At 37.8% G+C, this 22558-nt stretch overlaps 1 protein-coding gene across 7 annotated transcripts in view; it reads left to right on the top strand.

Moving 5' to 3' along the window:
- LOC141930165 (RNA binding protein fox-1 homolog 1) overlaps positions 1-22558 on the top strand; it is a 920114-nt gene that overhangs the window by 199496 nt on the left and 698060 nt on the right. The window contains exon 1 of one of the 7 annotated variants that reach the window (XM_074840614.1): positions 21638-21729. The exons of 5 other annotated variants lie outside the window; for them this stretch is intronic. In XM_074840614.1, the coding sequence (XP_074696715.1) occupies positions 21685-21729 (45 nt within the window). In that variant the 5' untranslated portion in view covers positions 21638-21684. Of the gene's footprint in view, positions 1-21637; positions 21730-22558 lie in introns of those variants that run through there. One more of the 7 variants, XM_074840611.1, reaches the window with a different exon arrangement.

Here is a 22558-nt window from a genome sequence, read left to right as displayed (position 1 = left end):
TTCTAATACCAGAGTTCCAAAGTCAGGCGAAGGTTTTTAAAGAGCCACGTCTGTGTTCCCCATAAGAATGTTGAGAACTTGACAGCAATGTAACGACTATCTTACAGTCTGATACCTTTCTGTAAACTTGTCAGAATGCCAAAATCTTGCCCTTGACTTTTATTTTTTGGCAGGATCTTTGACCTCTCTTGATAAATATATAGAAGTCAGGGTGTAAGCTGAAGCACAACGTTAAAGGCAATGTTCAGCAAAAGGCAGTTGGGGAAGTCCAGCTCTGCTACAGCTGGCCTCCAAGTAAGATGAGAAAAAGAAGGGACACTTTTACTGAAATCTCAGAAAAGCTGTGATTCGGCTTTTCTGTTTTGATTGTTTGTTTTTAAGGACTCTGTGAGCAGTCTTTATTAATACACTCCATAAACTAGTTAACAAAAAGGTAACAGTAGTAGTTTCTCTGCTTGTAACGGTAAGGACAGCCTTTTCATAGAAGTTAATCTCCCTAAGCAAACAGATTTTAATCTGTGGGTTCCATCTTCTTCTGCTTTTTAATAGTATTGCTCTTTTAATATCACTTCTTTTCTAACAAGATCATACCCTGCTCCCTCAGGCCATGTTAAAAAGGTCAGTCACTGAGTGGTATTTTAATTTAAATAAAGGGTGAAAGACAGGCTGTTTTTGCTAGAATACTAAAAGATCACCTATTTAAATCTTCCTTTTAATGTCTGTTTAACTATATTTCTTTGAAGCTTTTTCTGTGACCTTCAATATAATTTAAACATAATTTTTAAATCATTATTCATGCCATTAAATACTGAAACCTGTTTCTTTCTGCAGTTTATTTCTCTATTATATGCATGTGTTGCCTTTTTTTTTTTTTCCTCTGTAATGATTTCTTTTAAAAACCAGTACAGAAGAGTGCTTATTTTGAGACGGAAAAAAACTCAATGTGTGCATATTTGAATTACATCAACAACGTTATTTAAGATGAAAAATAACCTGGCAGGAGAAAGACGGGTCAAACTTGGGGCCTCTTACCTTGATAAAGTCCCTGTAAATGACACGCACTGGTCCTGTGTGGCTGTGTGTGGGCTGGTAATGGGCTGCTTTGAATGTTCTAAATTTCTAAAGTGCATCAGCTTCACACAGCAATAACTGTGGCAGCTCCAGTGACACCCTGACACCAGCATCATTGTTTTGGCTTTTCAATTTTTTTCTCACTTAGTAATTGAGTTTCATGACTTCATGCAAAAGATAGAATGAACTCCAGATACTTACGTTATTATAGATTAGCCATAGTGATACTGTGGTTTGTAGAGGCTTGATATGCTGCAGAAGAGCACCAAAAACTAATAACACTGAATAAAGAAAATAAATTAAGCTCTTAAAATGATGTATTTTCATGGCCAGGGACCAGTTTTTCAACCTTTACTAAAGCTGATGAGCTGGTATCTCATTTGTTGTACCCAAGTAAGAATTGCACCCTTTCGAAGCAGTGTGAAGAAGATACGTAGATTCTTATTGCTGCAAAACACAGGCACAATTATTTTTTTATTGTCTGTCAACATTGAATTACTTTAGTAATATAAACTACCTTGATTCAATGGTCTTAAACATGGCACATTCACAAGCAGTACTGTTGGGCAAACAAAGAAAAAATCCAGTATTCTGTTACTGTCTCTTTCCAGAATTTTTGTCTGACAGTCATTAGCAGTACAAATTAATTGGTGAACCTTTCAGGAAAAGTGCGATATTAAGGAAAAAAAGGTACAGAAGAAAACAAGGTTAGGTCATAAGAGTGAAGTGACATAGGTATAATATTTTACTATGTTCCTTTGGATTTTTTAAAAGCACGGGGGAGTAAGAAGGAGGTTCACAAAGGCAGAAAGCTTCACAAAGATTTGGGACCAGTTCCATAGCTGCCAGGAGCACGGATGCCACGTGACTCTCATGCATTTGTCAGCCCTGTCACAGTGGCCTGCAAATCAGCTGGATTCCCTTGCAGCTCACTGAGCCATGGGCTGAACGTGCCTGTGGCTTTGCGTCTGGCTCTGTAGGGCCACTGTGGCAACTGCTGAGTTGCAGGTGTGCCACATCCTTGCCTTCCTTCTGCTCCCCATTCTGGACCACATCCAAGAAAAGGTAATATAGGACAATGACAGCTTCAAGTGATGAACTCAACACACCACAGGTCCCCTGTCCTATTTGTGGCATTTGATAATAGGATTTCAACTCAAAACATCAGTAACGATATTTTCCTGTCCCTAAGCACACTTCAGGTAACTTTGCATACACCACTAACTGGCCCAATAAACATTATCAGCATTCCATTAGCTTCTCATAATAATCCAAGGAAACTGATACTCCCTAGTGTGCTGTTCAGTTGATGGGCCGTTTGCTTAAGAAATACCAGCATCACCCCTGCCAAACACTGGAGTGCCAGTACAAATTAATGCACTCCATAGCTCTGTGTTCAGTTAATGGAATCCATATATTTAGTCACCTAGTAAGACCTAGCTATGAAATTACTTCCCCTTACGTTGCTCTTTGAGAAGAGTTATTGTACCAGAGCTAAACTGGGATTAGGTGCTTTTATCCACAAGATACATGTCTCTTCCTTTTTCCCCTATTTTTTTTTTTCCTCCTTCCTTTCCCACCTCCCCTCTCAGCAGTTTGAAGGAAGGCAACAAATGGTGACAAGGTTAGGTTTTTGTACTGCCTGTTGAAACACTGTATTAGGCAATAGTTTAAACAGCAGTAGTAAAATAGCAGTTTTCTAGTGTATGATTCTCAATTCTGTTTTGCAAAATACTGTCTTACTATTATAATAAATAGACTACGTGTCTTGGTCTATATGGCTGCTTATATGGGCTGGCTAGGTTATCCTATTGCTTTTACGCTATGTTTTGTGGCTTTGAACATTGCTGGTATGATTTTGAAGCATGTAGAGTTCAGTTCTTCACACGTTCTTCATTACAGACATTTAAACTGTGAAATATAAGTAGATCTAAGGTTGCCTAAATTTTGTGTCAAGCTTTATATGAAATATATGCAAAGAACCACTTTATTGGGTGCCTAGACAGAAGAATAAAAAAAGTGTGCCTTAGTGCTATGTATATTTTATTTTTGTGTCATCAGTGTAAATATAATTCTGTTAATGTTGCTAAATGATACTGTGCATATGCTTTTCTCAATTTACACAAAAGTAGTATTTGTGGAAAGCTTAGGTTAAAAAATATCTCTAGATTCTTCAGAGAAATGAGACTTCTGTTTCCATTCCAAAAAACGAGATGGACAATCTGGAGCTTGCAAAGGGGGCTCATTTAAAAATAATTCTTCATAAAATTTTTGTGTATTGATGAGCTTTCTTATTAAAAATATGTGATTATGTTAAGATAGCTTCTTTGTTATTCCAAGATTCCAAGAAGTTATTGTTTGATAAATTATAGCTCTTGGGATTCTCAGGACCGAATTTCAGAACTAGAGTCATTTTACATCCTATTGATAGTACACTGATTTGCTTTATTGTGTTTGACAAGGGAGGCTCTCTCCCCCTTGCAGAGCAGCCAGGTGGCACAGAGCCATGAACCTTATGTAAAACAGTTATCTGTCAACTGTTCAGATTTTGCGTCAGAAATAGGCTTCCGCTCTGCTACTGATCCTTACTATACACAGTTGTTAAATAATAAATAATAATTTTTACTTCAGAGCTGCATATTTAAAAATGTTTCTTTATGACTAAAGCTCTGTGGTATGCTCAGCTTTGGTACCGAATCCAACCAGCATCATGTTCTGTAGAGGGACCTCAAGCCTCACAATATACATAGGCCTTGGTTTATAAGTCTCAGGTATTTTATTTTGAACAGATCTGCATGTGTAGCCTCTTTTTCAGCACTGCTAGCTTCAAATGTACAAGTGACCTGGCAGGCCATAAAAAGGTACATCTTTTTATCCATCTTCTGGTTTTTGAGCCTACACTGATGAGCTCAAAATACCACCTCTCCATGGTATTAGAAATGTACCTTTTTACTTGCTTAATTAAGGCTCTTTACTGTGCCTTTTAGGCGCTGTGCCAGACGTAGAGCAGTCCTGCCAGCGCAGAAGAGCCAGCCTGACCGTGCTTTTGTGCAGATGCAGCCTGATTAATTCTCCACCCCATGTTAGCATCCCTGAGTGTCCTGGAGCGTGGGTGCCTGCAGGGCAGCATCCCGCAGCACTGCAGAGCTCTGTCCTGTAACAGCACCTCACACAAATACATGGGACTGGGTCCTGTTTCTAACCATCCAGGTAGTGTCTTCTTATCTTAATTTGCATAAATTGAGTTTCTTCCCATCCTTGTGTGAGGTCTTGTTTCGGTGTGATATAGTTGAACCAATCCTTATTAGGATCCAGAGGCACAGAATTTTGCTGAATAATAAAATTCCTGCTTTAATCCACATTTACTTTAATTTTTGTTGTGGTAAGGCTGTCTAAAAATTATGGTCTTTTGAGTGACTTATGGCAAATTTAAAATCAGTAATTTAAAGAAGAGCAAAACATCTTTTAAAAAGATAGATCCACTTTTGTTTTTTTCTTTTCCAGCAACATAACATGTGATTCCTTAACAGCTAATTAGTTATACTATCTGCTTGCTAGGACTGAACTTCAGCTTGTAGTGAACTGTCTATTCTAACATTCATGGACATTTTGATCTTAGTGAGACTTTGACTAGAAAAAAAAAGTAGATAAAATCTAAGCAGGTGGCCATTGAAAATATAGAACTTTATTTATTACATTAAATTACCAGTGTTGGGGACATTGAACCTCGCCTTGTTTCAAGAATAATTAAAGATAAACCTCTACTTCAAAAAAAAAAAAGCAAACCCCAAACCTGCTAGCTGACACATCACGTGACTCATTTGCTGATGGCATTGAATCATTAATCTGATTTTTAAAAAATAGTAATTAAAATGTTTACAACTGGCAGAAGAAAATTTTAAATTTTTATCCGTATATTCTATGTATATGAGACATAGAAGTAAAGACAATAATGCTACCTGAATACATATTTTATGTTTTTAATGGCTTTTTTTTTTGAGCAAGGAGCTTATTCTGCAACAACATCTTATTATGTGGTTTTTTTCATGCCTTGAAAATATATATATATAAAACTATTTAGAAGTGTCCAATACACTATACACATAAACCCTAGGCCCATCAGCTTCAACTTTCTTCCCATAAGAACAAATTTTTCCAGCATGAGCCTATCTTTAACTGAGATGGAAAGTCAGTATCATTCTGCCCCAAAATGCTTTATTAAAAGTATATATTTTGTGTAAGCCTTTGCACCTACAGAAGGTTTTCTTCCCTAGATGAATTAAAACAATCCACACATGGATATAGAACCTATTATTTTCCCAGCAGGATGTTAAACTCTGCTCATCAACTCTTGCAGAGCCAAAACAGTTACGAAAACCACACAGGTGAACGAGCTGCAGCTCTAATAACCACGGGTCAGCACTTGATCTCCAGCTGGTAAATTTTTCCCCCCTTCAAAGAAGCTTTGCTCCTGAGACCTGGACACTTTATGCTGCAAATAACTGTTTTACCCAGTGATCAGAGATCGGAAAGCTCAACTTTTTCGATGAAGCAGACACAGATTCTGCCTGCATCGCAAACCTACTCTCAAAGTAGGGTCTGACTGCTGCTGCTATTTTCTAGACTGACTTTGCAGTGTGTTACTAAGCAAGCCATTTTAGATACCACCCCTACACACTCCCTCTCTGACTAAGGACATTCCATTAGTGAGTTTTGAAAGGCAGAAAAAGGAAGTCAAGTCTATCAATAAAAAAAGATATTTCTCAATGCAGAGGAGGATTTGGTAAATTGGTTAACCTACTTTATCATGAGTTATTCATAATGGTAGATTATACTGATAAAACCTCGTAATTCATGTTTCTTGCTTTTACTTCTCTGTGGGTTTTTTTTCCAACTCTATAAGCATATACTAATACCTAAAATGAAAACTGCAGTGATGGTGATTTTAAACTGAGAAGGCTTCAGAAAATTAAAACTAGATTGTGGTATATGTGAGTTTATGAATAAATTAGCACAGTGATCACTTTTACCAGACTAGCTGAACTCTGAAACATCATGCCATCTACATAGAAGACTTTTTCATTTAAAGTTTTGATTCAATATAGTACTTGAGTATGATTCTAATGTATGTGAATATTGTCATTAAAACTGCTTAAAATCAGACATGTGTTAGATTATAATACCTAGTGTTGAAAAATAAAACCTAAAGAAGTGACACTGATGCTTATATGCCATTTGGCACTTAAGTAATTTGTATTCTATGATATTTTAATGCCATGTTAATTTGAGATCTGGAAATCTATACCAGCTTTTATACTTATGAAGCAACTTTGTCGTGCTATGTATTCGTACCTTTTTGCTGAACTTGGATTTTCTCCACCTTGTTATTCATTCCTCTTTGTTTGCAGTTATGGTTGTGAAGTGATTTGCCATCCTCACAGCTGACTGTGCTTCTCACAATTCCCATGGATAGTAAATGTTTTCCTAGCACTTGCTCTTTTCATTCTGTAGTAGGTGTCAGCTTTCTAATTTCATTTTATTTTCATCGTGATGCTAAGACAAATGAGAAGTTTCTAAAAAACCCATCTTCTCCAGTTTATAAAACAATAACTGATAATGTTGAGAACAAAACTTCTCTTACATGTGGCTTATTTCAGACTTAAAGAATTTCACTGACTTTTGTTCAGCGTCTGAAGCTAGCCACTTCTGACTTAGAGATAGCATAGCTTCGACTAGATATGCCAAGTTCTATGTTTTTCTGATAATACAAGATGCCCTATGCTATTAGAAAAAGAAGAAAAACATATTTAGTAAAGATCTGAGCCAGAGTTAATTTGTCTACCTGTGACACTCAGATACGCTATTCAAATTTGTGGATGCTGTGGACTATTTTATCAATGTATTGATGAAGGCCTGTGGGAATATAGCAGTTTTAAACAAGCATTTTAAAGGAGAGATTCCAAAGTACTTTATGTGCGTTATACTCTTCTTATTCTGAGCATCTGAAAAATAAAGCAAAACAAAAGAATTGGTTTATTTGTCTTTTTAAATCAAAGATGAATTTTACAGGATGCCCATCACAATGTGAAACAATAAATGCTAAAAGGTTTTCTTTAATGGGAAGTAAAAATGTCATGACATCATCACAATATATTGCAGAACAGGAAGAAAAACAGCTCTTGCCCAGCATACTGATAAGCAGTGCTATGCTTTCCTTCTGTAGGAATGAAGAATGTATTTTCTCTTTTGTCATATTTTGCTATAAATATACACATGCAAAGTTATGTAATGCAAAAGAAGTTTTTTCATCAAGAATGTCTGAGAACTGCATACCAGGCTGTAAACTGTTGAAATTTGTTCATTAAAAGTTTGTCGTCTGTTGACCTTTTTCCTTAAAGCATTGTATTAAGTACATTTCTTATCTCAGTTTTGCATAGCAGATTGTTTAGCATATTTCTCGTATAGAAGAGTGGCTTTGAGTGCCTCAAAGACCTTGTTTAGGACTTGCAGACATAAGCAGAATGTGTTTGAAAATGTTGCTATGCTCTCTAGTGGATAATTTAGTTATAAGTGAATAAGAAATTAGTATCAACAACAGTTATAAATTTCTATTTCCCTTAACTGAAAGATCTACAGTAAGAAAAGAAAGACCTTCACCAGTAGAAGGGCTCTGCTGAAGTGTAGGACTCTATATGTAACAGCTCACAGATTTTGGTACACATTTCATTTTTGCCATATTTAGGGAGAGTCCACATTCTGCAGTAGCTTTTTCTGAAGACTCTCATTTTCAGTGGTTATAGGCAGCAAGAGGATTTTGTCCTCAGCCTGTCTCAGATCATGAGAGATGTCTGCTATTAGATGCCTCCTCCCTCCCTGGTTCTAAGGCAGTCTCTTTTTCTCTGAGCTGTTAAAAAGCAGATTTTATAATATACTTACCTCATCTTGGCGAACATAACCCAAAAGTTTGCTTTTATTAGTTTTCTTTTTAGTGAAAACCCGTGATTAATTTAGTAAGATGCTTTGGAATTACTGTATTTGCTTCTGTTGTCCAAAGAAAGTCATGCTAGGTGCAATATAAGGTTCTGAAGAGGTGAGTGAAATATAAATTTATATGCAATGCATCTTTAAATATTCATGATTTAATCAGTTTCTTTTCCAAAATGAGTTATTGTGATAGTATTTCTGCTTCTGTCAATCAGTGAATGGGATTCTCTGATTGGAATTGATAATCTTGCCTCTGTTCTCTGCTTTCTGCTATCCTAGAAGTGTGAACACTTCTGATGAGCTGTAGAGATTGGCACAATAATCATTTCACTGGCATTTCTAGCCTTACTCTCAGTGAAAACTCAGCCATGATGGTTATTATTTTTTCACTCTATTCAATCACAGTGAACAGTGTTTGCCAGGTAGTCTGACCATTGTGATTGTACTTTTTGTACTATCATTCTCTTTTTGATTAGGAAGTGAACCTGTATTTGGCCCTTGTGTCTCCATTCTTATTTCTTTTAGTCTATTCAAATCTTTGTACTCTGGTCTGTGTTCTTCAGTCTTTAAGCAATTATTTTCTAACTCTTCTTGCCAGCTCAACTGTCACCGGTGGTATCATGCAGACTTCCCTGATAGTTCAGTGGCAATTTACGCTATAATTCCAATTGTTCTCTCCTTTTCTTGGCCTGACAGTCATTCTGTATTGAAGGCATGTCATTTGTGCTTATTTGAGTGAATTCCAGCTGCATTAAATTTATTGAGCTTCTTATTATTTGAAGATTTATATACTAGAATTGGCACAAGTGAAAACGTCTTTCCTGGGAAAACTTCATTTCCAGTGTTCTGGTATTGCTACCTAGTAGATTAGGTTCTTTGTTGTGGGTCCAGAAGAACTGTGTATGAAGATGCCTAGAGTGGTGAATCATTTTTCTAATGGCCAGATAATAGGAGCAGCACATTTCAACAAAACAACATCCTGTCCCATTTTGCAAGACAAACCAGTTGGTTTCATTCTTTATTATAGCTGGCATCTCACCTTCTGTTGTGAAGTTCTCAACTGAAAAGCTGTGAAAACTTTTCCTCTTGTTTCAATGAATGTTTTAACAGAATTCCTAAATTCTGCTTTCAGTTGATGCTGCAGAAATATAGCCATCTACATTTCTGTCTTTGCCCTCAAATGGATGGATAGTAGTTCAGTTGTTATTGGGTTGAGCCCATGCAAATAGTTTCATATCTCCTCGCATATGGTAAAAATTATTCCATTTTGTGTAATTGTATTGGTCTTGATCAGTATATGGTATATGATTCATCAAGAGAATGAAATTTTGCTGTATTCTCACAGCTCTCAGATTCTAGATTTGAAGTAGATTTAGAAAGCTCTACCTTTTCAAGTCTTTGATGGAAAGAAGTTTCCTCACATACACATGCCAGCCAGTTATTGTTCCAGGTGATTCAGTTACAACTGTTCAGATACCTTTTTTTCAGTCCTTCTGTTCTGTAAATACACACACAAAAAAAATAGAATAGGAAGTAGGACAGAGAATCTAGTTTTGCCTTTGGTGTTATTTTTCTTTTCCTTGAATTTGCCATTTAGATGATATTTAATTTAGTTTCAGGTTTCATACCAGATTTTGAGGTAATGATGAGTTGTCATTTTACCCTTTTTGTTTCATGCTTTCATAATAGCAGTATTAATTCTATGATTTCAATAAATACTCCATAGCTTTACAGGTCAGGAAACAATGCTCATACAGTTTATTTGCTTGGGGTGATGTGTAGTTATAAAAATGTAAACAAACACAAATATGGAAGATGCTGTTCTCCTGAAATATTGGTAAGTCTTCTAAGGATGCAGATGGAGCAGCCATCTAAAAAATCTTGAAAAGGGATATGTTGAGAAATCTGCATAGTAGGTGTGATACTTGTATGAGGAAGACATTTGTGTCATGAAGAGCAGCTGAAGTTACTGTGTGTTAGAACAGCAATAATAAAACTACCAGAGCAGAGTTGATGTGATGGTCAACTCTCTTCTCTAGCTGTGTATGTTAATAAAAACAGATGAGTCTTTAAGTGGTGTAGTGTTCCAAAAATCATTCTACTCTGATTTCAGGTTTAATTAGTGAAATCATCCAAACCCCACAGTTCTTAACGTAATACAGAAAGGCTTAATGATGTGTGATGACTCCCAAGAATACAGGAAATTGTCTTCTGTAAATTAAGTCTCACTTTTCCCATTTTATTAAAAAATGATGCCACCTTATTGTCAAAGCATTGGTAGTCAGAGCCTTTCAACCTGTTTTTAAACAACTGGTCTAGATAACTTCTGTAGAAGATATTATTGGCCATTGTTTTTGGCATTGTAATTCAAACAAATCTCATCGTGATCAGGATGTGCTGTATGCTTGTCTATTGAGGATATTAAATATGTGTGTGTATATAAACATATATGTAATGTTTATTCAGTGCAGCAGATGTTCAGGGGAGAGAGGAGTAATTTGAACTGTGTAATGCAGTACACAGAATGGTAATGGCTTTCCTTTCCCCTCCATCTCTTTCTGCCCAGTTTGTTCTTGCTGCAACATTAACTCAAGCCTAGCAATAGACTTCTATGAAACTGCTTTCCTTACTGCTTGGTTCTCTCAACATCTGTCCTCACCCCATTTCCTTAGGGCTGCACCTTTTGTGCTTGCTCCTTTAGGCTGTCTGGAGTTTTAGTGCTTGGCCATTAGAAAGTTCACACCTAAAATATTAGCAATTCCCCCCACTTGCCACATTTTCACTTCTCAAATCAAGTTACCTCCAAATGAATCTTATTTACTGAAGCCCTAACATTCTATCTTTACTATCTTTTCTATCTCCTTGACTAATTGATACTGGCTCAGATAAATAAAAGTCTTAGTTCTTACATGGAAAGGCAGAGAAAATGATTGCAGGGAGTGACCTTTTTAAATTCAGTAGAAACATCTGGTTTCTTCTGCTACAGGCTCTAGTTCAGTCAGACTTTGCAAATAATGGTAGCAACACATCATAATGTTTGAATTTATGGCGAGAAATTTGTTAGTTTTCTGACCTGAATTGTTAGCAGCGACAGAATACAGGATCTTCAACACTGTGCTAAACAAGCAGTCCTGCATCCACTTGCGTTCAGGAATACAGCCCTCCATGCCTGTCGGGACAGGTAAGGAAACGACCGGGATGTCCTGCTGCTGGACACCAGCTTCCCAGGGCAGCAGCACAAGTCATACGGAACTGATGGAATGAATAATGGTACAGGGTATTTCTTTGACGTTCCCCAGCAAATTTATTAGTTTGGCAACCTTTCTGTGATTTTATACGTAAATATAAAAATATCATTCACATATAAATATATTTTTATATATATAAGGGTAATTTCCTAGATCTCTTTGTTCTTTCTTTCTAACTTTCCACTAGAGTGAGATACAACATACTTAACCTTTGAGTAATATTTTATTACAACATGTTATAAAGTTGACTCGCAGTTTTATTATTCCTGTAATTTTCATTCAAAATTTTATATCCACAAATTAATTTTATTCAGCTTTAGTCAATGTGGAATATGTTGTCCTGACTCGTCGTCTGAATTCTCACTATTTTCCTTCTCTGTTCAAAGTGCGAATGCCATTTGGTTTTGCAGGTAAAATTAGTACTTAAACTAAAATGCTATAAAACCACTGTTATCTTCTGAATGGTGGGATTGAGGGTTTTCTTGAAGAAAAGTGAGGAGAGCAAAGGGCGTCAACTGATCTGAACCTCAGAACATGCTAGAAGCTGGGGGCATGTGGTAGGAACAACGACTGTAAAATCACGAGGGGAAAAATAGTAGAATGAAATAATATTGCTGACTATTCACATGGTTTTAAAAAGAAGTCTGCTCTCTCTGGAAAAGCATTTTTGGTAGAAGTTGGTGTCTGGAGCAGGGGCATGAGCATAATACCGTGATGAAAGTGTAATCCAGTGTCCTCGTTTGGAAGAATGTCTTTCCTTTAGTGACATCGTTAGCTCCATGTGCTAGATTGAGCAGAAACAGCCAGAGTCTGGCTCTGGGAAACACTGTTTCATATGCTGGGTAGTTCAGAGTCTGTGCTTGTTCTCTGTATTTCCACAGGCTTTACTGTTCTCTAGTGACTGGTACTGATTATGTTAGACACAGGGAAGTGGAGCATATGGCTCTATTTGACCCCAGCCACCTTTTTATTAGCTACGTAAATAATGTGTATAAGCTATATATGCTCCTCACTTGTGGACTGGTATCTTTATTCCATTGCCAGGTTAAAGAGCTGTCACTGTACAAGTAATAAGTTCTTTCATTTTCTGCCACTGATTGTGCAGGAAGGATTCATAGCCTTGATGTCCAAATTTATACCCAAGAAATCGGAGTTAACATTTCTTGCATGTGGATAGACCTCTGCCTGAACTGAGTGTTAGTCCTAAGAGGATCCTGGCAGCTGACTGCACTGAGCACCGTGCTCAATCTACCTGCCAACATGTATCTGCCCAGTCGCATTCCTTATGAGCCAGCTTTGTATCCAGGAGATTCTGTCATCCTCAAAATATTTGGTCTGTTTTCCCATATTGTCTGCATTTTAAGAAATTCATACTGATTCACATTCCTTAGGGCCAAATTTCTGGCACCCAATTTCAAAGTTTTGTCTATTGACACTTTCTTCAATGCTGCAGACGCAATTGCCACAGACACAAGAGATGTGTGCCAGAAAATCACCATATAGTCATAGAAGTGTATTTTATCCATACTGGATTTATTACTGAGTTACAGTACGGAGCGTGCGAAGCAGTGGGCACTCTGTCCCCTTGGCCCACCAAAAATGTCTAGTATATCCAGACGCAGGGAGTGAGGAAGCACCAGAATACACAATGTCCTCTTCCTGGTTTTCCATTTTGAAATTTATTTTTCACCCAGTTGGCAGCCTGCCATCTCTTGCCTAGTGCAAGGCAGAAAAGGGCTGTTCATGTAAGCTTTACGCTGCTTTCTTTCGAGGGACAATGTAGCACACATATGTTTTGATCTAAGGTTCATGCTATTGAGACAGAGAAATGAGGAGAAGTGAAATATGTGATGAACTTGTTTTCATTGCCTCTAGTGAACAATATATGACAGTTTTGAGAAATCATGTGCTCAGAAGAGTCATGATTATGCCATCTGAATTAGTGAAATAAAAGTAAAGACTTTTTATTTTCTAACAGACTATTTTCACAGTGGTTGACCGATAATAACCATCACTTCAGTCACAAGGTCAGTAAGTTCACGTGTAAGTACGTCAGGATATTTAGTACACTGTGAAAGCCTATAATGTTTTTTTGATTAATATTTTTCTTGCCCTACAGTTTTGGGCTGAACGTTTTCAGTCTTGCAACCAGTAAATATCAGAGTGCTGTCATTAACAGTCCACTTCTGAATTCTTCAAAGCAAATTACTTGAGGAATGGCACAGAGTATGTGGTTGCTGTCATGAGTATTGAAATTATCTCAAGCATGTTGTGGTTTTTTATAAGGGTACAAATAGTATTGTGATGAGTAAGGCTTAAAAATGAGTAAAGCTGAGTTAGAGAAAATTTTTTGAGTTTTTACTTACCAAGATCTACTGTTGGTTTGTGTTCAGCTTTGGAAGTATTAAAGCATTGGAATGAGAATTCTGCTTACTAAACAAAACAAAAAGTTTTGTTTTACTTACAGAGAAAAAAATACATCAAGCTTGTGTTTTGTTTGTTTGTTTTTTTTAATGAAAGCCCAAATAAAAAGTGGTCTGAAAGGAAACTTCAAAAACGTCTAAAATTATGAGTATCTATGCTTCAGGTGACAGTGCAATTTACAGTTGTTCAGCAGGAAAACCCAAATTCCCCAAATCCTGATGTTCTAATGTATCTTTAAAAAGAATCCACAAAACCGATAAAACCCCGTTTATGTATTTTTCTTCCTGGCATACTTCCACTAGTCAGTAATGAACAAGACATAAAGATGATCTGAGCCCGAGAGTTTAACCAGATGTAAAAATACATCAATGCATCCTGGCCCTCATTCAGGCTGTATTTTCCTTTAGAAAATCCTTTCATGTGCCTATGGAATATCAGAGAGAGATAATGATCTGTTGAGTATGAGCAATGAAGTAAGACGCTCAGTCAATAAATTTGCTCAAAATGCAAGCAAGTGAAATAAAATATTGTCTGGTACAGCTGTTCAGTTACATATACATTGGTCAAATTATTTCAAAGCTTATCCTATACACAGATGTTTGGGTTTGAGTATAGCATATGAGAAACGAAATGTTATTTATGTGTATTTACAGGAATTTGTGATAGGGAAAAGAATTGAATTCTACTTAAAAATTTTATTCTGAATCTCATACTAAATCTGTTTAAAATGAAATGTACCCTATTAATGCTGAACTCCGCATAATGATCATTCTTGTACAAGAATTCTATTTTAAAATCAAAGCTAACCAAAAAAAAAGCATTTTTATCAGCAGAATATTGAACTTCAATGAGAATTTAAAAATCTGATAAGTTATTTTTTAAATAATTCAAAACAGAAAAACATCACAATTTTTTTTCATTGTGAACTTTTCATTATATATTGCGTTGTCTGCTGTAATGGCATATGTTGATGTAGTCAAATAGGTACTATACAGTTCAGCTAAAAATACATAGGCAATATTAACTCCTGAGAAGCTTTTACTTCTTCTGAAATAAGACTTAAATGACCCAGATTTTTTTTTTATTTCTTGCCACTTTGTATGATATTGGCAGTAGCAAGAAATGTCTCCCTTAATAGTGGCTTAATTTTTACTTTAAAGTTTTGTGTTTATCACAACCAGAAGTATTTTGCCACCTCAGGGGTTTATCCATTTTCCGAAATCTTTTCATGATATTTTACATGTAAAAACTGTGCTGTCTGAAGCTGTGCCATGGATGTTTTTTGTACACAGGTCATAAAAAAGCTTATTTGGAAATCTCTGGATTTATTAGGTGACTTGGAGTGCCATTGTATCCAATTAGTATTTATCTCCCTTTCAGAGTAATTTCTTGGAATATATTTGCAATTTGCAAGATTATATATGTAATTGTATATTCTTTTGGGTAATTATATGTATATTTTAGTTATTCAGTACATTAAATTATACTTTATTATGAACTGTTTACGGCAGTTCTCACTGGAGGGGGGGGGAAGAGGAGAGAGAGAGGGCAAATGGAGCTGAATGTGGAGTAAAACCAAGGGAAATCTTATATTAAAGATTCACCAATGTATCTTTGCAGACTTTATGCAAATCCAGTGGGTATTTTGTGAAAGTGTTAATGAGTGTCACATCCTGATTACTGCAGATTTCCCCTTACATTTCCAACCGTACCAAATCCAATTGAAACTGCTAAAATAACACCAGAAGTCCACAACAGTTTGTCAGAAAAATGTGTGAAATTTGTTTTTAAAAATATCATACACTAATTATTCTTGGAAACATTATATATAGATGTTGATATAAAATACCCTGTATACATTCCCTGATGGATGACAAACTTAACGTTGGTCCCCGTAAATCCTTCTGAAGGACCATCTATTTTTGTGGTATTTTTTTCATCTCCCTACAGAGGAAACCATGTAATTTAACTGCCGTGGCACTGAGGTTCCTATTAGGAATCTGCTTGTTTACCAACAGTGACTAGGAACAGCCCTTTTGCTACAGCACATGCTGGTCCTTTTGCTTTGGGTGGTGTGGCCTGTGACATATGAAATGACTCCAGACACACTGATTTAGTTAATCTCCAAAATTGCAAAGAATGCAAAGTAAAAAATTAAATTTTTTAAAAATAAAAATCAATTAATTAGTATGTTTCCCTTGACCTAACGATTATTTTAAGGATTTTGAACACTTCAGCCAGCTCACTTGTCTGTCTCCCTGTGTTATCATTGCCTTTTGTGGTGTGGGCAATCTCTCCACCTGACCTACTTCTCAGCTTTTGCTGGTTTTGAATTTTTGAGATGATTTCATGCTCCCTTCACTCTCTTTTTACTCGGTCTGGCAAACCCGTTCTGTCTTTAGGACTGGGCCAAGAGAGCCCTCGCAGGTTCTGAAGATCTCTTCAATGTATAAACGTTTGACAGGAGGGAGATTTTCATAACGCCACTTTGGGATGCCACTGATACGAAGGCACCTGGATACGATAGCAGGCAGTTGGTTGTGTATCTTTTATTTAGCCTGTCTTTATCTGACAACTTACTGTATGGTATTAATACAATTCTGAATGCCTGCATATATGACTAGTCATGACCATAATGAGCCTGTTTATTTCAAGATATGTAGTGGCATCGTTCATTTGCACATTAAAGGAAACTTTGTTGAAAGAAGACAAATTTGAGGCTACAAAAGCTTTGTGATTATTATAATGCTAATCTGTATTCAATCCCATATATAAAGTGTCACATCTCGAATACTTTAAAAAATTAATTAGTCAACTGTGTTGTGCCACAGATGAGCAGGAGCAAGTGGTTGCTTGCATCCACAAGCTGTGACATTCTCTGTGCCAACATGACTTTAAAGGAGAGAAGGCCCACAGTAACTGAGCTGGAGGTGGTCCCATCCTCTTCCTTCTACCTGATAGCATACAAGGTTGTGGCATTTGTGTGATAGTGTTATATTAAATGTTGAAAAGTAAGTTTAAAGTATGTCAAGTAACAACCCCTACAGTGCTTTACATCCTGTATTTATAAAGATATTTAACTCTTCACATTATTTTAGTAGGAAGTATATAGTATGCATCTGATGTCAGTGACAAAAGTATCACTGGGATATTTTGCAATCAGGAGAGCAACTGTAAATGTAAGTAGGTTGTGTAAAAATAAATACAGCTGCTTATTTGTCATTAACTAAGAATAAAAGATATGCATTTACCCAATTTCTCAACAGAATTGTATCTCCTTATGCCTCACAGATTTGCATTGGAGGATTGTTTCTTTGCCCACTTTCTGGGCCAAATATTGTCATGAAGTCTCTAAGTAACTTGCCCATCATTCTTTTTTCATTCCTCAGATCGCTGCCTGTATGGACAGGCAACATGTCAGACTCACACCTGTCTCATATGGGATTGTGCTCACTATGCTTTACTTAGGAAGTATAGTGAGAGGTCCATATTCAGACTCCGCTGAGTGTATGTGCCTCATAGGAGGCCTTAGTGACCCCTCAGTGGCTTACAGTTGTGGTCTTGGGACTGGAAAATGTTTTCTATTAGCTGTATTTGATGTTACGAATAGCATTTCAGATGGATATAATCACATTTACAAATTCTTTATAGATACTATTTGTGAGCCATGGGCTAAAGAAAAACTACTGACATTTTGAATATATAGAAAAAAAATTTGTGAAAACAAGTAGTACTTTATATCACTGATTCTTTTGAATGTCCCTTATGATGGTCTAATGCTAAACCCACTCATTTTTGTGTACTCTTGTAATTAGTCTCATTGTGAAGTTAGCAATATTGTGGATGCTTGCAGGATCTGGCCCTTGGAGACCATTTTAAATTCTGATGGGTAGAGGAAAAACCTGTGTTTTCTGGTTCTATTTCTTTTGATAGTTTAGGTTCAAAAACCCTTATAATTTAGATTGTCTCAAAAAGATTATATTTAGCATCAGTGTAACATCATAAATTCTCAGATTTAGGTTTCCTTGAGCTTTGAATGGCTTGTTAGGATTGTGACATTTGATCGATGGTGTGCTTCTTAACACGTCGGTCATCTTCCTGAGACTGGCACACTGTAACCATAAACCATTTTGGAATAAAACTGCAGCATGTTTAGCATAAATCGCATGATACTTCTCCATCTGAATGTGCTTCATTAGGCTTTCCTTCTGTAATACTACTGGATCATTAGATGGCATGTAGAAAGAAATCATTTTGGCAGGAATCCGTCAGGCATGGAGAGCCCCCATGTGTTTGACATATAAATGCATTAAAGATTAAACCACGTTTCACTATAGTGTAAAAAAGTATTTTCAAAACTGTACAGGTGCAGAATTACCTTCAGCTCAAGATCCTAATTTTGGATTTTGCCAATCTTTATTTTCCTTCAAAGATTGTGTTGCTTTTTAATAGTTCTCATAGCACAGAAACTTCGTTCAAGAAATTAAGACTAAACGATTACACACTGAAGATTTTCAGCTGGAAGCTTTCTAGTATGACACGCATACCTTGGGATCAGTTTTAAAAAACTCAAACAAGCCACACCATTCACTAAAAGGCACCTACTTTACAATTAGTTACTTTGGTCTATCTCTCTGTGAGGTAATTTTCTTTGTAAAGTGGAAAATTCAGAATAAAAAAGCTCCCTTTTTAAAGAAGAAAAGCATGTAAGGGCTTAGATAAACAGCTGAATTTACTTAGAACTTCTGATGTGACATGAGACGTAATGTGATGACACTTTTCTGTATTATTCCATAAATTCTTTGAAAATGTTTATTTGAAAATCTCAAAAAAGGTAGAAATCTGGAATTACAGAAACTCTGGTAGTAATATTTCAGTTAAGTAATGTGTAGCGTAGTGGAAAGAACAAAGGTTAGAGAGGCGTCTTCCCCATGATAGTACGCGTGTGTGTAAGACAGTCAAGAGAAGGATCTCTGGTAGCTGAGCCATAGCAAGGCCTGTTCTTCCCTGTTGCAACTTCTCACACAAGCTTTTGCTTATCCCGCAGATCACTTCACAGGGAAGTTAACTCTTGGTCTCGGTGTTGCTCCGTTAACACTGTTGCTCCAGTGGGTACTGTTCCATGCCAAGGTGCAGAAGCATCCATGCTGTCAAACGAGGGGATGGTATCCCTGATAAGGTTCTGCGAACCTCTGTACAAGGATTCAAGGACAAGAAGGGCATCATTTGACCATTAGAGCATTTAAAGAATTTTATCTCTTGTTCATATGTAAGGTGGAAGAAACAATCAAAGACTAAAATTATCCATTGTTTAGAGAGTGGTGAAAATGAATGTATAAATGTATACAGGTTTTTTTTCAAGTTAATTCTATAGACTGAAATGGGACTTTACTATTCTCTCTTTAAGTTGGATATAGAAATTTGGACTATTATTTTGATTGATAATCTAATTGTTGTCACAACTTTGTGACTGATGCAGCTTGTTCTGCAGCAGTATGTTCTTTGACAGTCCTCCCCCCCATATTTATTGCTAATGAGATAATTAATTACCTTGAACTCATTTTCATTACTTGATTAAGGAATTGCAATCTCTGAAGAACAGCACTGAGTACCACATGTAGCATCTGCTAGAATTGCTGGTCCTTGGACTGAATGACCATATGTACTGCAAAGGCGAGAAACAGCAGGCCAGAGGTAATGGTAATGTTTTTTGACTGCTTTAACTCTAAGTGACCTTGCCCTGAACAAGGTGTTTTTGAAAAATAGCAGTGGCAATTGCTGCTGGTGCCATTTTTAATGTAATTCTGAGCTTAATACTAAGAATGGGCAGACATCAAAATCAGATTTAAAAAACAGCCAACCCGTAGTATTTTGTTGACTGTGAATGATTGGAGATGCTGTTTTAGTAATCCCTGTGTTTTAGTTCATCCGTGTTTAGACACACAAGGTGGTTTAATTGGAATTTCTAGTATTTCAGTGCTTTAATGCTCTGAAACATATTAACTCTGGCTTAGCATTTAGTGTTTATTCATTTTCAGAGCACTGTAGGGCCATTAATCGTCAGAGCCCTCCTGAGAAGTAAGAGATAGGAGATAGGCACTGTAAGTATTATTATTCTAATTTTACAAGTGGGAAAACTGAGGAGATGAATAATTTGGTCAAGGCCACGCGTTAGGCCAATGTGACTTCTGAGATTCATTTTGGCTATTAGCCCACTGGTCAGGCCAGCCCTTGCAACATTCTACTATTTAAATTATACACTTAGGCCTTGTTGTTATTATGATACCTTAATTGTCCCATAGTCTGTCCAGATAGACAGTTTTCTTTTCCCTTCAGGTAATAAAGTGAGCATGGCTTCATTAAAAACTTCAAAACAAGAAAAACCCTATGAAATCAGGTTCTGAATCTAATATTATTTTGTATGTTTTCAGTTTTCATAGAACATAATTAAACCTTGTCTCTCCTGCTAAAAATGGGTGCAAATTCTTTGGCTTGTATATGTGAAAAGGGAATGATTAATAGAAATTGTTTTCTTAGAGATCAGTTTGTTAGTCTCTTTTCTGACTGCAAAATAATGATAAATATCGAAATATGTTTTACTGAACTGTTCATTATTTTTGTGAAATAGTATATATGTGGTATGAAAATACATTTTATAGAATTGGAGAAGTCCTCTGAGTGATATTCCTTAGAATGTTTCAGTTTACTCTAAGTGGTCATTTGTTTACAGTTTGTAACTCCAGTGGCGTAAACAGATGTACTTTGAAATAAGAACTTGTTTGGTAGGGTATAAGCAGTGCTTTGGTGTAGCAAAAGACATCACTTTTTAATGTCTGAGACAAACACATTTTTTTTCTCTGCTCCACAAATGGATTAATTGCTACTGTCTCTTATGGAAGATGTTTAGGTTTTGCTTCAGTTCCAGCCAGTTTTTGTCTTAAAATAATAACTTGGTTTACAATGTAATTATTTTAAAACAAGTGCAGAATTTCACAAGAAATTAATCATCATTTAATCAAAATGTTAACCATTTTGGTTAGATGTTTTGGTTAAATATTTTACATAACAAAATGTTAACCACTTTGTTTACATAGGATTGATCACAATGGTGAAGCCCTATAAACTTTAGCACCATCTAATATTTTAATATCTAATATTTAATACATACATTAAGACATTCCATAAACGGCTTATTGAATGTAATCTGCCCACCTTCCTTTCCCGTGAGGCTGTCGTTTTTAGCTAAGCTAGTGTGGAACTGCTCTTATCTACAAATAAAACAAAATGACTTCATTGAATGCATATTGAATGCAAAGCCTATCAGGGACACACAGCAAGGGAAGGGGGAAAAAAAAAAAAAAAAAAGACACGGAAGGGCTTTAACATCTTGTAGCAGTACATAGAGCGCAGCATATTGAAAGTCATAAATACTGTCCCAGAGACATTTTGAATAATGTAGGGATAGCGTAAGTAATTGGAAGTGCTTACACTGTGCCTGTAGACATTTCAGTGCTCCTGAGTTAGAGGAGGTTGTCAAGTGCGGGCTCGGAGGACTGTGCAAGGTGCCCTACTCTGTCATGTGCTCCATATTTAATGCTTGAAGGAGCAAGGCAGGACACGTGCGGCGGAGCCAGCGGCGCGGAGGGGAGCGGAGCGGGGCGGTCCCGCGGGGCGGGGGCAGGATGGTGCGGGGCGCAGCGCGCGGGGCCCCGGCAGCGCCGGCCCTGGGGCGCGGCTGGCCCGGCCGGCGGCGCGGCCCCGCGGGGCGCCTTCCGCGCGCGCTGTAGCTGGCGCCGCCCGGGCGCGGGCAGCCGCAGGTGCGCGGGCAGCCGCAGGTGCGCGGGCCCCGGCCCAGAGCGGCGCGGGCAGTGCGGAGCCGGCAGCCGCTCGCAGGGGTCCCCCCGCTCCTCCCCCGGCCCCTCCCGGCGCGGGAGCAGGACGCGCTTCGCAGCCGACAATGAAATCTTGGCAGCTAATTGCAGGCGTGGGAGATGCCCTTCAGGTGAGGCACAGCGGGGCTGGGAGAACGGACGGGGGGAAGGGGAGCGGAGCGGAGCCAGTCCTGCGCCGGCCGCGGAGAGCGACCCTGCGCCCGGCCTGGGAGGCGGGGGGGTAAGTTGGGAGGTTTGGCTGCCGCTGCTGTACAGCCGCCCTCAGGGGCTGCCCGGCGTGAAGGCGGCCAGGTCGGTGTGCGCGGGGAGCGCCGGGCTGCGCGGGGAGCGGGCCGCGGGCGGAGGGGAGGCGGGAGCGCGGGCAGAGGCGGGCGCTGGGCGCTCGGCTGAGCAAAGGGGGGTGTGTGTGGGGGTGTGTGTGTGTGTGTGTGTGTGCCAACTTCAGCGGGGCCGGGGGCTGCGCTTCGCCTTCACCTTCTCTTTCTCCGGGCGTGTATTTGTGGCCGTGGCTGTGTGTGTGTGTGCGCGCCTGGCGGGGGCTTGTCTCTGCGCCTGAACAGAGGAATGCACGGGATGCTGGCACAAAACAAGATGCGGGGGGATTATTTGTCCTTCCTCTGTGACTGGCTGAAGTTTATGTGAACTTCGTCTTCAAAGAGCTGTTTAACTTTCTTTTGATGGGATATACATTAGCATTTATATGAAATACGGCAGGAATCTCATTAGGAATGGTTTTGTCAGATGAATTACTGCCTTTTAGTAGACAATTTACAGGACTGCTGAACAAACTGGTTGCTTATTTAACTTTAGGGTGCCTGTATATTATCAGCATAATATCACAACGTTAGAAAACAAAATTTATATGAGAATTTTAAAGTTTTATTACTGTACTTGTTAAAGTACATGGGATAAAATGACAGCAACTTTTTCTTTATAAAT

This window comes from Strix aluco, chromosome 15 (assembly GCF_031877795.1).
Source record: "Strix aluco isolate bStrAlu1 chromosome 15, bStrAlu1.hap1, whole genome shotgun sequence".
Classification (NCBI taxonomy): Eukaryota; Metazoa; Chordata; class Aves; order Strigiformes; family Strigidae; genus Strix; species Strix aluco.
The sequence above is the reverse complement of the archived record's forward strand: the minus strand, read 5'-3'. Positions and strand labels throughout refer to the sequence as shown.